This window comes from Diaphorina citri, unplaced genomic scaffold, assembly GCF_000475195.1.
Source record: "Diaphorina citri unplaced genomic scaffold, Diaci psyllid genome assembly version 1.1 scaffold176, whole genome shotgun sequence".
Lineage (NCBI taxonomy): Eukaryota > Metazoa > Arthropoda > Insecta > Hemiptera > Psyllidae > Diaphorina > Diaphorina citri.
The window spans coordinates 190672-206241 of record NW_007377613.1 but is presented as its reverse complement, the minus strand read 5'-3'; the positions used below and the strand labels follow the sequence as shown (position 1 = coordinate 206241).

Here is a 15570-nt window from a genome sequence, read left to right as displayed (position 1 = left end):
AACTATTATCATATTAAAAACCAAACTTCCAGCAATCAATTCCATACATTTTTCCTTCTGGAAGAACCACTTGTGTTTGCCTGCCTTGTACCTGAAACAGATTAATAATGAAAGTTAGTTAGTTAGTTAGTTGGTTGGTTGGCTAAAAAGTTCCTTATAACAACAACAAATCAGAATCTCAGCTTCTGGAAGAACCACTTGTGTTTGCCTGCCTTGTACCTGAAACAGATTAAGAATGAAAGTTAGTTGGTTAGTGAGTTGATTGTTCAGGTAGTTTATATGCAACAGGTGGAGGTTTGTTTTTTGTAAGAGGCATTTCTTTCTATCAAAACTTCTAACCTCACTTGAAAGTACAGTTCAACCCTTTCCTCAGCCAAATTCTGTAAGCCTAGACCTCAGATGAAACTATTTCAATATAAGAGAGAGTGAGAGCTGGTGTACTATGAGCATAACAGCCATTGGATCTTCTCAACAAAGGAGAAAAAATGTTAGAGTAGTACATTTCTTTCTATCAAAACTTCTAACCTCACTTGAAAGTACAGTTCAACCCTTTCCTCAGCCAAATTCTGTAAGCCTAGACCTCAGATAAAACTATTTCAATATAAGAGAGAGTGAGAGCTGGTGTACTATGAGCATAACAGCCATTGGAACTTCTCAACAAAGGAGAAAAAATGTTAGACTAGTATTTTTTATTTTATTTGTTTACAGGGCCATATTGTAATAATCCAGTCATTAATTATTTATGGTAAAGCAGAGCTTCTTCACAACTTTAGTTGATATCACAGCATAACTAAGTGCCTCATTAACAATCAATTACATACCATATTGCAATTATCTTTTAACACTGGTCATGTAAAGAGTATTCTAGAATTTTGCTAGTTTTGAGCTCACCCATGTACTAGGGGTGTAAAAATCTTTAATAATGAGAAGAAAAACAATGACAACTTACTTCTCTTCGAATTTCATTCTGATTTGGAACCTAATCTTCTTCTTTTTCATTGGGTCTTTCAATTCTTTAGGTTGCAGTTTTTCTTGCATATCTGGGTATGTGTATCGGGTTGGCATGAGGTGATTGTAGTTTAATACCTGAAAATACAAAGAAAATTTTGAAATATTCTTCTTTGGGTCTACAGGGAAAGTCAATAGATAGAATGATTAAATTTCTTAATAACTATGAACACTTTCTTTCTGTCCAGCTAAGGTAACGCAGCTGAAAAATCCTAATCCCCTTTGATGGTGAAATAGAGAGTAAATTTGAAATATTCTTCTTTGGGTCTACAGGGAAAGTCAATAGATAGAATGATTAAATTTCTTAATAACTATGAACACTTTCTTTCTGTCAAGCTAAGGTAACACAGCTGAAAAATCCTAATCCCCTTTGATGGTGAAATAGAGAGTAAAAAAGGAAAATAATTGTTGAAAGAGAAAAAGTGTCCCCTTTCAATTTACACAAATACTGTGTTAGAGATTCATATTGGGAAAACATAGGTAACAAAATGAAAAAATTAAGAGTTAGAAAATAATTAAAGTCCAAAAAACTAGTATGGATATGTATACTACAATGGAGGTAAGAACAAAAGTTAATGAATGTTCTAATCTCTTGAAAATTTTAAAGAATTGAAAATATATCTTTAAAATATGTGTGAAGATTAGTGTATAATTTCCCTGGTATTGAGATAGAATTCAATCAGCATGAATAAACTGAATAAATCCAAGTTGTGGTTACCAGGGGTATGAAAGAATCATTTTAAAATTATATTTTTAATACTGGTCAGCATGAATAAACTGAATAAATCCAAGTTGTGGTTACCAGGGGTATGAAAGAATCATTTTAAAATTATATTTTTAATACTGGTGATTTTCAAGGGAAAAAATCAATACAAACAGATATGTTTCACTGAGACTAAATAAAATCTTAAGGTAAAAATAATGTAGTGTTAACCACCTATGTGTCACAATACATTATTCTTTACCTGAGATATCTCATTTTTTTTCTCTCGGCCAGGCTAACATGCTAATACTGGTGATTCTCAAGGGAAAAAATCAATACAAACAGATATGTTTCACTGAGACTAAATAAAATCTTAAGGTAAAAATAATGTAACCACTTATGTGTCACAATACATTAATCTGTACCTTTAAACTAGCAATAAAACCATCTGAGATATCTCTTTTTTTTTCTCGGCCAGGCTAACAAATCAGAAGAAGACTTACCTTCAGGAAAGGCTTTATTTTAGATCTCTTCTTGAATAGGGTTTTATTCATTCTCTTGGTGACTTTGCGGGGATACCTATCAATTCCAGCTACTAAGGCATGTCCATACTGTTTGTCTGCAGTTCCATCATCATAAGTTTTCAGTACAACTGCTTTTCTGCCTGCGTACCGGCCACTGAGGACCAGTACTATTTTACCAGCTTTCATAATTTTCCCCATTTTGGAGATGTGTCTGCAAAAGAGAAAAGGAAAGATGCTGTGTGCCAGTGTGGGGACTTCCTCACTATTCAACATATACTTGTCTGTGTCACTCATGCCCACATTTGCACCTCTTTGCCCTCACCAAACTGTCAACTCCCTATTCTTATACCTCATAACCCTCAATCTGCTCAACCTAATATAACCTAGGGATATCAGCACAAATGACCTACTGCCCGTAGAGTTAAAGTTTTTTAAGGAAAAATAATAATAATAACAATAATAGGTATGTACAATTTTTTTTCTTCCTCAAGGAAAGATGGATTTAAAGAGAGATCACTCCATTAAGAGCAAGATATGTAGATGACAAAGTAATACCTTGAACCAGATCTTGGGTAAAAAGGAAGCTGATTGGTAAATGGATCTTTGCAAATCATAAAGTAGTAGTAATAATGGGTATTTTTGTAATAACAAACACGGTATAATTTCAAGTTTCCAGAGGGGGCTACCTGACTACTATCACCTATTTCACAGAGATCGAAAGCTCGGATACCTTCACAGAAATATTTGTCTCTGCACAGAAAGAAGCTCATGAGAGCTTTTGATCTAATTAATTAACTAATTTTATCATCCTATGTGTAATTGTAAGGATGAAAATGGATAAAAAATATTAAAATAAATTGTCACAATACTCACATTTCACCGAACACACTTCAAAAAGGCAGACATGAATTTTTTTTTATTTGAAAGCTTTTTTTTAGCTCGTTGTGTAAACAAATGAACATTCAAAAAACTTCAGCCCTTTTTTGGACTTTTCGCACGATGCTGATGTTCAACTATCTGACATAATATAGGGTGCTTAAAAAGTATTGACTTGACTTTGAACCTGTTGATCATGGTTAGGTTATGGATTTTTTATCTTCTTTTTACAGGCTATTTTGAGCTAGACAGACAGTTGTACAAATAAAAAATTATCGATCTACCTCAGTACCGAGGTACTTATCTCCTTTTTTTCTACTAGCTAAAATCAAAGTATTTTTTCTTCCTCTCTCTGGATATGTTTACAATTTTATAATAGGTACTAAAATTTTAATATGAATACCTAATATCTTAGATTATCATCTTTATTTTTCTGCCTGCACACAATAATGGAGAGACCTACGTCTTCATCTTCTATTGACATTCAGAGGAGAAGAATTGAACATGAGCTGTACAAAAGCACACTCGATTCGGTTCACAGGAAAACTTATACGCCTAAAAAATTGTTACGTCGTCGAAAAGAATTTCCCTTCCATGAAAATTTAAAAGAAAAAGGTAGGTATCTACGTATTGAACAATGCCTAATTATCGAAAATGGATAAAAAATATTAAAATAAATTGTCACAATACTCACATTTCACCGAACACACTTCAAAAAGGCAGACATGAATTTTTTTTATTTGAAAGCTTTTTTTAGCTCGTTGTGTAAACAAATGAACATTCAAAAAACTTCAGCCCTTTTTTGGACTTTTCACACGATGCTGATGTTCAACTATCTGACATAGGGTGCTTAAAAAGTATTGACTTGACTTTGAACCTGTTGATCATGGTTAGGTTATGGATTTTTTATCTTCTTTTTACAGGCTATTTTGAGCTAGACAGACACTTGTACAAATAAAAAATTATCGATCTACCTCAGTAGGTACCGAGGTACTTATCTTCTTTTTTTCTACTAGCTAAAATCAAAGTATTTTTTCTTCCTCTCTCTGGATGTTTACAATAAAATTTTATAATAGGTACTAAAATTTTAATATGAATACCTAATATCTTAGATTATCATCTTTATTTTTCTGCCTGCACACAATAATGGAGAGACCTACGTCTTCATCTTCTATTGACATTCAGAGGAGAAGAATTGAACATGAGCTGTACAAAAGCACACTCGATTCGGTTCACAGGAAAACTTACACGCCTAGAAAATTGTTACGTCGTCGAAAAGAATTTCCCTTCCATGAAAATTTAAAAGAAAAAGGTAAGTATCTACGTATTGAACAGTGACTAATTATCATCGGGGTAAGCGCTAAGCCGCGGGTTCGATTACCGTCTGGGGCGCAATTTATCCTGAACGGATGTTCGTTCTCGAAACGGCTGGCTTTCTCCTATCCTGTATTCCTTCCCTCTTCGATGAGACCTTAGCACTCTTAGCTGTTTCAGTTCTCTCTATCAAACCTCTGTTTACCTTTTTTTCTCTTCGATTTCGGGACCATAGAGGACCTTAGCTGTTAAAGTTCCCTCTATCAAACCTCTTTTTTTTTTCAACTTCTCCAAAAGAGTCAAACCCGGGGATCTTGTTTGTTTCAGATCGAGTGGCGACCGCGGCAATACCGTCTGGGGCGCAATTTATCCTGAACGGATGTTCGTTCTCGAAACGGCTGGCTTTCTCCTATCCTGTATTCCTTCCCTCTTCGATAAAACCTTAGCATTCTTAGCTGTTTCAGTTCTCTCTATCAAACCTCTGTTTGCTTTTTTTTCTCTTTGATTTCGGGACCACAGGACCTTAGCTGTTAAAGTTCCCTCTATCAAACCTCTTTTTTTTCAACTTCTCCAAAAGAGTCAAACCCCGGGGATCTTGTTTGTTTCAGATCGAGTGGCGACCGCGGCAGTTCCGGGGGATAGTGTATTCACGCAAGATATACAGGCGGAACATTACGCCAGACTGGCGGCTAAGTTCCCCATCATCCGAGATGTTATGGATGGACCACCTGATGACAGTGTGTACTCTGCTGTAGATCCTAAGCGAACACCACTGTCTGAATACGGGGCGCAGTATGGTAAGTCAAGTGGTAAAAAGAACCGACCCTGAACCCGGAAGTGCTGGGTTTGAAACGTGGCTGGGGCTTTTCAGCCCTATATCGAAAGTACCTGGGAACACCACCTGATGACAGCGTGTACTCTGCTGTAGATCCTAAGCGAACACCACTGTCTGAATACGGGGCGCAGTATGGTAAGTCAAGTGGTCAAAAGAACCGACCCTGAACCCGGAAGTGCTGGGTTTGAAACGTGGCCGGGGCTTTTCGTTTTCAACCCTATATCGAAAGTACCTGGGAATCTGGGGCGGACATTTTTTGACCAAACTTTTTCGTTCCCGGATAGGCATTGTAAAACAATGTGCTTTAAATGATAGCGGTTCCGAGGTACATACTTCTAAGTTTTAATTCGAACGAGTGTAAAAAATTATTTGTGCTGGCTGGCCAAAACAAGTTTCATCATGGCCTTATTATTAGTGCAAAGTCTGCAAAGGTTTCAAGTTAGATTTTTAAATTTACACTATCTACCGGACATTTTTTGACCAAACTTTTTCGTTCCCGGATAGGCATTGTAAAACAATGTGCTTTAAATGATAGCGGTTCCGAGGTACATACTCCTAAGTTTTAATTCGAACGAGTGTAAAAAATTATTTGTGCTGGCTAGCCAAAACAAGTTTCATCATGGCCTACAAAGGTTTCAAGTTACATTTTTAAAGCTACACTATCTATGCACAGGTTACAATCCCCGAGCTAAATCCGAGCTAGGTTCAGCAATGAAGAAGTTAGTACCTCCTTCCCATTGGGACACAATACCTCAGACTACACAGCGCTATTATCATCAGAACTTCAACTCCCCCGAATGGGCACCGTATCGCATTCTGGACAGCTTGCCTATTAGAATCCCTCAGGATAATCTGAGTACAGATTTGAGTGAGAAGAGAGATATGCAGACAGAATATATGAGAGAAATAAGTAATTCAGGAGCGGACATCATAAGAGATCAATATTTCGGTCCGCCCCTCATTGACACTATTGAGGACCAGTGCAAGCGACTAGCCCTCTCATGAGAATAAAGAGTGAGTTATTTATTGACAGAACATCTTTAGACGATACTTATGCTGTCAACTTTTCTAAGGAGAAATTTTCTGGCTTGAGAGGTGGAATAAAATTAAAACAAAAATGATTTAAAGATTATAATATTTTTTTGTGTCCTATTTTTTATTTACTTAATAAAACGCATTTATAAATAATATTAATTGGTATCTTTCTCCTTGAATATAGAAAAGATTACTTTATAATATCAATTATAATGGCTTAAATAGAAATTATCATACAAAATAAAAACTTACCAACTACAAAATAATGAAAAAATTCAAGAGATCAATGGTTAAAAGATATTTTGTTTAAAATCTAAAACATTGTCGTAAACAAAGGAAGGTTGTGAAAGAAGAAGAGAAAAGAAGAGCAGACAAGAGAGGAGAGAATAACACAATTCAACATTTAACCCGAGTTGAAACTTTTAGATTAATTTATTAACCCCTACAGGGAGTTGAACCCCAGACCTTGTGTGACAAAGTGATGACCACTAAGATTCAGAGGTTACTTTCAAGTAACTCTAACATGACAGAGCCTGAAAACCTTAAATTGGAAAATAACTTACGACTAACACAGACTTATCAAAAACTTTCATCACATGAATGGTTTTTCCTCTATTTACTGAAAGTTTCCAATAGATTTTATACAGTTTAAGTGAATAATCAAAAACTTTCATCACATGAATGGTTTTTCCTCTATTTACTGAAAGTTTCCAATAGATTTTATACAGTTTAAGTGAATTCCACCGCAAAGTACGTCTTCAGCATCAGCATTTCTCAAACTGCGGGTTTTACTTATGGACCACGGTGGTCATTGGATGTGGTTAGTGGAATTTTGTTTGAAAATCTAAAACATTGTCGTAAACAAAGGAAGGTTGTGAAAGAAGAAGAGAAAAGAAGAGCAGACAAGAGAGGAGAGAATAACACAAAAATAAGAGAAAGAAATAAGGGGCACACTAGTTAAAAGAAATCTTCATACCTTTGTAACAGATTTAAAGCTGAAATTTGAGTAATTGAAGTCGGTAGTTAGGGATGACAATAGTAAAGTTGTAAAGTTTTGAAAACATACTTCCCAAGTTCATGGGTCTTATCATTCTCTGTTCAAACGAAATAACTCACTTTTTTCCATTGTCATTCTTTGCACTTTCTCTGCACAACGTGTCTTACTGATTTAGGAACTGGTTGGCTAAAGAAACCTAATAACATGCACTATCTATAATAAAAATCTATGTTATGATCACAGCTTTCCCTTCAATCTCTCAAATTTCAGCTCTTTTAAAAAATAACGAAAATTCAATCCTTACAAGAAAACGTACTGACTACAAACTTAAAAGTATTTTGTGATACACTGAAACAAGTATTGAAAACGTAGACAAGTAATCGAGGTCTATCAGAGTATTTGAAATTAAAGCTGACATGAAACAAGGGCTTTGAGACGAGTAGGTACACTCGAATTATATTCAGAAGGTGTAGGGTTCAAATACCGATAGGGTGAAAAAAAATAAGAACGTAAAAGAACCATTAATTTGAATACAAAATATTTGATTTGCTTGTACTAGCGTTTTACATTGAGATGTCGGTCTTACATACGACCTCGTTAACTAAAGGCTATACACTGAAACAAGTATTGAAAACGTAGACAAGTAATCGAGGTCTATCAGAGTATTTGAAATTAAAGCTGACATGAAACAAGGGCTTCGAGACGAGTAGGTACACTCGAATTATATTCAGAAGGTCTAGGGTTCAAATACCGATAGGGTGAAAAAAATAAGAACGTAAAAGAACCACTAATTTGAATACAAAATATTTGATTTGCTTGTACTAGCGTTTTACATTGAGATGTCGGTCTTACATACGACCTTGTTAACTAAAGGCTAAAAGCTATGTAATGGCAATTTTTTACATGAAACGTTAAATAATTTGAACATTTTTATGTATGGCTTAGTACTCCAATGATACTAACTAGCGAGGAATCGTTTGTGTTAGCAAACCAAATTTAAAGATAGAAGAAAAAACTAACTACAGGGCAAAGTGTTGGCGCCATAAGATTTATTTGATTTCAGATCTTATGGACACTTTAGAACCCAACAAATTTTCACCGTTTATCAAACCTTATCTTTAAGGTTCATTTCCAAGGTGGTTCAAACTTCATAATTCCTTGGGGAAGAAATCTACATTTACTAACTAGCGAGGAATCGTTTGTGTTAGCAAACCAAATTTAAAGATAGAAGAAAAAACTAACTACAGGGCAAAGTGTTGGCGCCATACGATTTATTTGATTGCGGATCTTATGGACACTTTAGAACCTAACAAATTTTCACCGTTTACCAAACCTTATCTTTAAGGTTCATTTCCAACGTGGTTCAAACTTCATAATTCCTTGGGGAAGAAATCTACATTTTTTCAATATTAAAGTGAAGTTTACTTCAAATTTACATTTTACTTCAAAACTCTATTAACATCAGGTCTTTGATGTTGCAAAAAATTCATAACAAAATTAATGTTTCTAAAAACATGTCTAGGCGTTTGTACTGGACTAGTTTCATCTAAAGCTAAGATTTTGAATAAAAAACTCTGAAAAGAAGTAAAATAAAACTAGAAAGGAAAAAAAAAGAAAGAAACAAAGGGAGAGACTTCATAAGGGACGAGGAATGAAAAAGAAAAGATGACATAATGAAACGGGAGAAAATAATATCTTTGTTGAAAACGTGATGCAAACAAAAGTTTACTTAACTTGCTCTCGTGTATTATTTATGCTCGTGTTTTAGGAGAGACAAAAACGGCACAAAAGGTCAGGAGGACACTTGAAGGGAAAAAAAAGTTTGCCCCATTTCCTTTTCCTAAAAAACTCGTGTACTAAACTAAAACAGAAAAAAAGTTCTTATTTGTTCAAATAATATCTTTGTTGAAAACGTGATGCAAACAAAAGTTTACTTAACTTGCTCTCGTGTATTATTTATGCTCGTGTTTTAGGAGAGATAAAAACGGCACAAAAGGTCAGGAGGACACTTGAAGGGAAAAAAAAAGTTTGCTCCATTTCCTTTTCCTAAAAAACTCGTGTACTAAACTAAAACAGAAAAAAAGTTCTTGAAAAAAAGTTCGGAAAATTCTCAAAATCCTGACGTTTTCTGGAAAATTGTCCTTTGAACCGTCATTCTTGTCATTAACCCAAGATGAAACCCGGAAAGGCTTACCAAGATAGATATTAACTTTTAGAATGTAAGTTATAACCGATCAGAAAACGGTCTTGCATCTCAGTATTGGACGCAATGTACAAAATTAGTCTCACCAACATCTGTAGGATGTTAAGTCGTTCAATGTACCATAGTGCAAGTACAATGAACCTGGGGTTCAGGATCTCTGGGGGGCGCGGGTTTAGATTCAATGGGGTACGTACCCTCGTATACCACCAGCAGGGAACTAGAGAACAAAGAATAAAGAACAGCAAAGAATAAAGGTACCCTTATATAACTATTAACTTCATTTAGGCTGAATCTCAAGTCGATGAATACAGGCTGATCATAGGCTTGATAAGTTTTCTTTAAGTTTCGAGTGAATATTGGTTTTGACCACCACACTTTGGGACCTGGTTAGACTTAATAATATGTAATGGGATTTTGTGTGGAAGGTAACCACTAGGCGAGGTTAACGCCGGAGGCGTTCTCTACCACCAAACCCTTAGAGCTCCATTATTATGTGGTCAAAATACCAAATAAATGAGGATAAAATGTCTCGGCTGGGATCGAACCGCTTGATAAGTTTTCTTTAAGTTTCGAGTGAATATTGGTTTTGACCACCACACTTTGGGACCTGGTTAGACTTAATATTATGTAATGGACTTTTGAGTGGAAGGTAACCACTAGGCGAGGTTAACGCCGGAGGCGTTCTCTACCACCAAATCCTTAGAGCTCTATTATTATGTGGTCAAAATACCAAATAAATGAGGATAAAATGTCTAGGCTAGGATCGAACCCACGCCCTCCTCTTTACCAGGCGAGCATCTTGACCACTATGCCACCGAGGACTCACCAGGAATAGAACCGGTAACTCGACTGTTTCTCTATCACGCGCCGTAGCTTTTCCAGCTTGTGCAACACCCGCCGTATCACGTGAATGCGCAGCGTGTAGCCGTTGTGAAAGAAACAGAACAGCGCATGCTTCAAACCCTCCTCGGTCAGTTCACGGCCCCAATACTTGTCACGCTTCTTGTAGTTCTCAGAGTCCGCTTGATACACCTGTGACGGGGAAAACGAAACAGTTCTCATGAAATACAAAGTTACAGATAAAACACACAGAAAGGGAGCTGCAAGAGAAGGAGATAGAGTCAGTGAAAGTTTCTTCCTACCTTTTGGCTTCAAACCCTCCTCGGTCAGTTCACGGCCCCAATACTTGTCACGCTTCTTGTAGTTCTCAGAGTCCGCTTGGTACACCTGTGACGGAGAAAACGAAACAGTTCTCATGAAATACAAAGTTACAGATAAAACACACAGAAAGGGAGCTGCAAGAGAACGAGATAGAGTCAGTGAAGTTCTCATGAAATACAAAGTTACAGATAAAACACACAGAAAGGGAGCTGCAAGAGAACGAGATAGAGTCAGTGAAAGTTTCTTCCTACTGAGCTTTCAGAGAAACTATCAAGATTTAGTTGAAGTTTCTTCCTACCTTTTGTGAGATTTCCTTCCAACACTCCTTACTCTCTCAGCAAGTTTGGTAAAACTTGTGTTCTCTTTGCTTATTTTCTCAGAAAGTTCATAAAACTCCTGTTTTCTCTGCTTATTTTTTCTCAGAAACTTGTGCTTCCCCCACCTTTTTTTAAAGGTTAATTAGAGATAGCTTTCTTTTTTCTAACATTACCTAGAATTGTCAATTGAAATTAGAGAAAAACACTATAGGTAGGTAATTAGGTATACTTTAATAGTACCTATTTTGAAAAGAAGCATTATTTTTTCCATTTAGGTTTAACAAACACGGGTTTTTCAATAGAGGGGTTTGGGAGCTAATGCAGGGGGAAAAATACCTTCACAAGACAATAGGAAAGTTTGGATCAAGCAAAAAGCCATCTACATTTTTATCTTGTTTCAATTTAAAATTTATTCAAATAAATCAGTGCTTTAGTTTCAAGTCTTCAAAATTAAATTATGTATTGAGTTCACACTTGATAAATCAATATTGTACCTAATAGGTACATCTTTTGCTTGGAGGGGGGCCGTACATGGTTGAATAAGTTATTGCAATTTTTACATTATTGCACAAAAGTTTTCATATTAATTTGCTATAAATATAAAAACATTTAATACTGACAAGTAGGTAGTTATCAAAACGTGAAAGAAACAGGAAAACAGCGAAGGTTAGAAAAAGACTCAAAGTACACATGAAAATAGAGAAAATAATTCATCTTCAATCTCTTGGAAGAAATCTTCGTTGTCATAGGTAAGTGAAATTATCTGAACTCGACTCTTTAAAGAGACAGGAAGAGGAGCATTTTGTGTGAATGGATAGTTTACGCCCGAAACTATTCTATGAGATATGTAATTATCTGAACTCGACTCTTTAAAGAGACAGGAAGAGGAGCATTTTGTGTGAATGGATAGTTTACGCCCGAAAGTATTCTATGAGATGTGTACTTACCTGCAGTTTGTTTTCATAAGGCGTCCAAAAGCATGGCTAACTTCTACCCAGTTTAGAATCGAAGACAAAGCAACAGTAAATTATCTGAACTCGACTCTTTAAAGAGACAGGAAGAGGAGCATTTTGTGTGAATGGATAGTTTACGCCCGAAAGTATTCTATGAGATATGTACCTGCAGTTTGTTTTCAAAAGGCGTCCAAAAGCATGGCTAACTTCTACCCAGTTTAGAATCGAAGACAAAGCAACAGGAGGAGGGCACACAAAAATCAACACACACTAAAACACTGATTTTATGTAATCGTAAAAAAAATAAACTACATAAAACACTGATTTTATGTAACTCTCGAAGCAGAGTTACATAAAATCAAAATGGAATAAATATCTTAACGTATCAAATGCTTGAAGAAAATTTCATTTTATGGAGAGCTTAAAATCCTTGTTTTAGGCATAGGATAGGGTGACACTTTATTAAAGTAGTATGTAAATGACAAAGCTTTCATCTGGACTAGGAAGATGTAAAAAGAGTGTGCGAGTCTTTTTAGTGAACTACTCAATGAGTCAGACCCTAAAACATGTTACTCACTTATCAACTCTCTACAACAGGTGTGCACAAACTGCGGGCCGCCAGCTCCTTATCTGACTCCTTGACTACAATAAGTCCACCGAGTAGTTCTTTTTTTTATTACTCACTCACTCTCTTTTACATATCCCTAATCAGTTCGCCACAATGTTTCTAAACACGTATTCTACAGTCCTACACCGACGTTAGATAATTGTACATCACTGTAAACAAATACTAGGGTAGCTTCATACAAAACACGAAAGCTAATGTCAAAATAATTCTGATTATCATAGCGACAGCAGTTCTACAAATGCCATAACACGTGTTGCCATGAAAAATCAGTGAGGAAGGACAATTGTATGGAAATTTCACTCAGACATTATGCATTATGATAATAAACCACTCGGAATACACAATATTCATCCATTAAAATCCCGAATCTTATTCTCAACTAAACTTATTCCCAAAGTCACATATCTCATTCTAACTCACATTTCAACGCCAAATCATTCCATTTTCTCACAGATTTTGATGGGAATATTTGCCTCGCCTCAGGATTATACTCGCTTGCATTACGCTTATATAATTTGAGAATTTGACCACAGTAATAGTAGTAGCCTCCTGCTGGAGTAAAGGGTCTTTTCATCCGTATGCGAGCAGTGTAAATAAGCACTTTTATTACTATTGTACTCGCTTGGCATTAGGCTTCAACTGGCTCGCGATAAAGTTCCCATCACCGCACATTGCTTTTTCACTGATTTTCATGGGAGTATTTGCCTCGCATTAGGTAAACACGAAAGCTAATGTCAAAATTATTCTGATTATCATAGCGACAGCAGTTCTACAAATGCCATAACACGTGTTGCCATGAAAAATTAGTGAGGAAGGAAAATTGTATGGAAATTTCACTCAGACATGCATTATGATAATAAACCACTCAGAATACACAATATTTATCCATTAAAATCCCGAACCTTATTCTCACCTAAACTTATTCCCATAGTCACATATCTCATTCTAACTCACATTTCAACACCAAATCATTCCATTTTCTCACAGATTTTCATGGGAATATTTGCCTCGCCTCAGGATTATACTCGCTTGCATTACGCTTATATAATTTGAGACTTTGACCACAGTAATAGTAGTAGTCTACTGCTGGAGTAAAGGGACTTTTCATCCGTATGCGAGCAGTATAAATAAGCACTTTTATTACTATTGTACTCGCTTGGCATTAGGCTTCAACTGGCTCGCGATAAAGTTCCTTCCCGTCACCTCACATTGCTTTTTCACTGATTTTCATGGGAGTATATGTCTCGCATTAGGCTTACACTCGCTTGCATCAGGCTTATACTCGCTCGCAATAGGCTTATACTCGCTTGCAAAACTGGCTCGCGATAAAGTTCCCATCACCGCACATTGCTTTTTCACTGATTTTTATGGGAGTATTTGCCTCGCATTAGACTTATACTCGCTCGCGACAACGTTCCTTCCCGTCACCTCACATTGCTTTCTCACTGATTTCCAATGAGAATCTCACATCGCTTCCTCACTGATTTTCATTGAGAATCTCGGTGAGGAACTTCTTGAGCGAGTCCAGACCGCGCAGGAAGCCAGCATCCGGGCCATGATGCACGGCGTAGTTGCTATTCGGCTTCTTATTGGCGAGCGTGGTGTGCGCAAAGTCGATGATGCGCAGATCCACCTTGGGCTCGGGGGGAGAGATGGGCGGGGTTGCGTTCACACAGAGGTTCTTGAACTTGCGCTTGGGTAGTCCAGTGGCCGGAGGGTCCTTGTCCTTGGCGACCAGGGTGGAGATTGAGTTCTGTTTGGAGTTGAGTGTGCGCGCGCGCTTGTTCACGCCCTGTGGGAAGGATAAGGAATATTAAGGATTGTTTACATGCTCAGACTTCCCTTCAGGGGTACACATGAAAATAGAGTTTTTTTTTAATTCTGTTTGGAGTTGAGTGTGCGCGCGCGCTTGTTCACGCCCTGTGGGAAGGATAAGGAATATTAAGGATTGTTTATATGCTCAGACTTCGCTTCAGGGGTACCTACACATGAAAATAGAGTTTTTTTTTTAATTGTGTTAAGCATAAATGCTTGCCACAAATGTTGTTCCAGCCAAATTTTATGACTTGATATGGACTCGAACCACCAACCTAAAGATTCAAAGTCCACCGTGCTAACACTGTACCAGGTACCACTGAGGTTGATTATAACTTTATAAGGAATATTAAGGACTTCCCTTCAAAGAATATTCGTGTTCAGACGGTGTCGGCCTTTTTCGTCAGCCTCTCAATAAGCCCTGGGGTGATTACTGTTTCGGGCTGACGTTCGGTTTTGGCTACGAAGTTCTACAGTATAGTATACACGGAGGAATTTGAATTGAATGTTCTTATATATTTTTCCATAATGAATTCGTACAATAGAACGTTCTTATATATTTTTTCATAGTAAATTTGTACAATGAAGCTGCCCTGGACACAGATGCTCACCTTGTCGGTGCCCGTCTCATCTTCATCGTCTTCATCTTCCTCGTCCGTGGTCTCGGGCACATGGTAGTGGCGTGGTGGCGGATGTCTGCCCGAGGCTAGGAGTTCGAATGTGCTCATGGAGGAGGAGGAGATGTCGTCACAGCTGGAGGGGAGGGGAGAGTCTGCCTGCAGCAGAGGGGTGGTGGAGGGGGGACTGCCGCTACTGGTGGTGTTGACGGTGCTGTTGAGAAAAAGGGAAAAATGTTAGTTAAGAAGAAGAAGAAGGAAAAAAAAGGAAGTTTCGTAGAGAAAACTGTAACAAAGCAGGGAGATCTTACGGCGGCGAAATCAAAACAAGGAGGATAGAAAAGAAGAAAGCTAAGTCGTTCCAAGAACAAGAACAGAATTATCTGTTTAGGATAAAGTTCGCCCCCTCATATTGTTATGCTATGTATTTGACATGACATCCAAGAGAGGAAATGAAGGAAATAAAATCTTTGTGGTAAAGCAGAGAGCTTTTTCACAACTTTTGTAGGAATCACAGCATTAACAAGTGCATCCTTTGCTATTCATTTTCATCTACTGCTACCCGTAACCCGTAATTTACACTG

At 37.0% G+C, this 15570-nt stretch overlaps 3 protein-coding genes across 7 annotated transcripts in view; 1 reads left to right on the top strand and 2 right to left on the bottom strand.

Moving 5' to 3' along the window:
- Positions 1 to 149: 149 nt before the first annotated feature.
- On the bottom strand, positions 150 to 3824 carry LOC103505456 (60S ribosomal protein L27). Of its 4 annotated transcripts, none has more exons than XM_008469786.3 (4): positions 3806 to 3824; positions 2215 to 2446; positions 950 to 1086; positions 150 to 219 (listed from the first exon to the last, which is right to left on the bottom strand). In XM_008469786.3, the coding sequence occupies exons 2-4, from the start codon at positions 2431 to 2433 to the stop codon at positions 171 to 173; spliced, it is 405 nt and encodes a 134-aa protein (XP_008468008.1). In that variant the 5' UTR covers positions 2434 to 2446; positions 3806 to 3824; the 3' UTR covers positions 150 to 170. The 4 variants fall into 4 exon arrangements, with proteins under 4 accessions (XP_008468008.1, XP_008468009.1, XP_008468010.1 ...); XM_008469787.3 differs by lacking the exon at positions 3806 to 3824 and adding an exon at positions 3109 to 3223; XM_008469788.3 differs by lacking the exon at positions 3806 to 3824 and adding an exon at positions 2966 to 3086.
- Positions 3470 to 6690, top strand: LOC103505472. 2 transcript variants are annotated; one of them, XM_026820807.1, is made up of 3 exons: positions 3470 to 3726; positions 5034 to 5222; positions 5934 to 6690. In XM_026820807.1, the coding sequence occupies exons 1-3, from the start codon at positions 3561 to 3563 to the stop codon at positions 6263 to 6265; spliced, it is 687 nt and encodes a 228-aa protein (XP_026676608.1). In that variant the 5' UTR covers positions 3470 to 3560; the 3' UTR covers positions 6266 to 6690. The 2 variants fall into 2 exon arrangements, with proteins under 2 accessions (XP_026676608.1, XP_026676607.1); XM_026820806.1 differs by lacking the exon at positions 3470 to 3726 and adding an exon at positions 4202 to 4423.
- Positions 6691 to 13702: 7012 nt separating this feature from the next.
- LOC103505469 overlaps positions 13703 to 15570 on the bottom strand; it is a 40502-nt gene continuing 38634 nt past the window's right edge. The window contains exons 14-15 of the mRNA XM_026820798.1: positions 14981 to 15200; positions 13703 to 14346 (exon numbers count right to left, since the gene is read on the bottom strand). Coding sequence (XP_026676599.1) covers positions 14032 to 14346; positions 14981 to 15200 — 535 coding nt within the window. The 3' untranslated portion in view covers positions 13703 to 14031. The remainder of the gene's footprint in view (positions 14347 to 14980; positions 15201 to 15570) is intronic.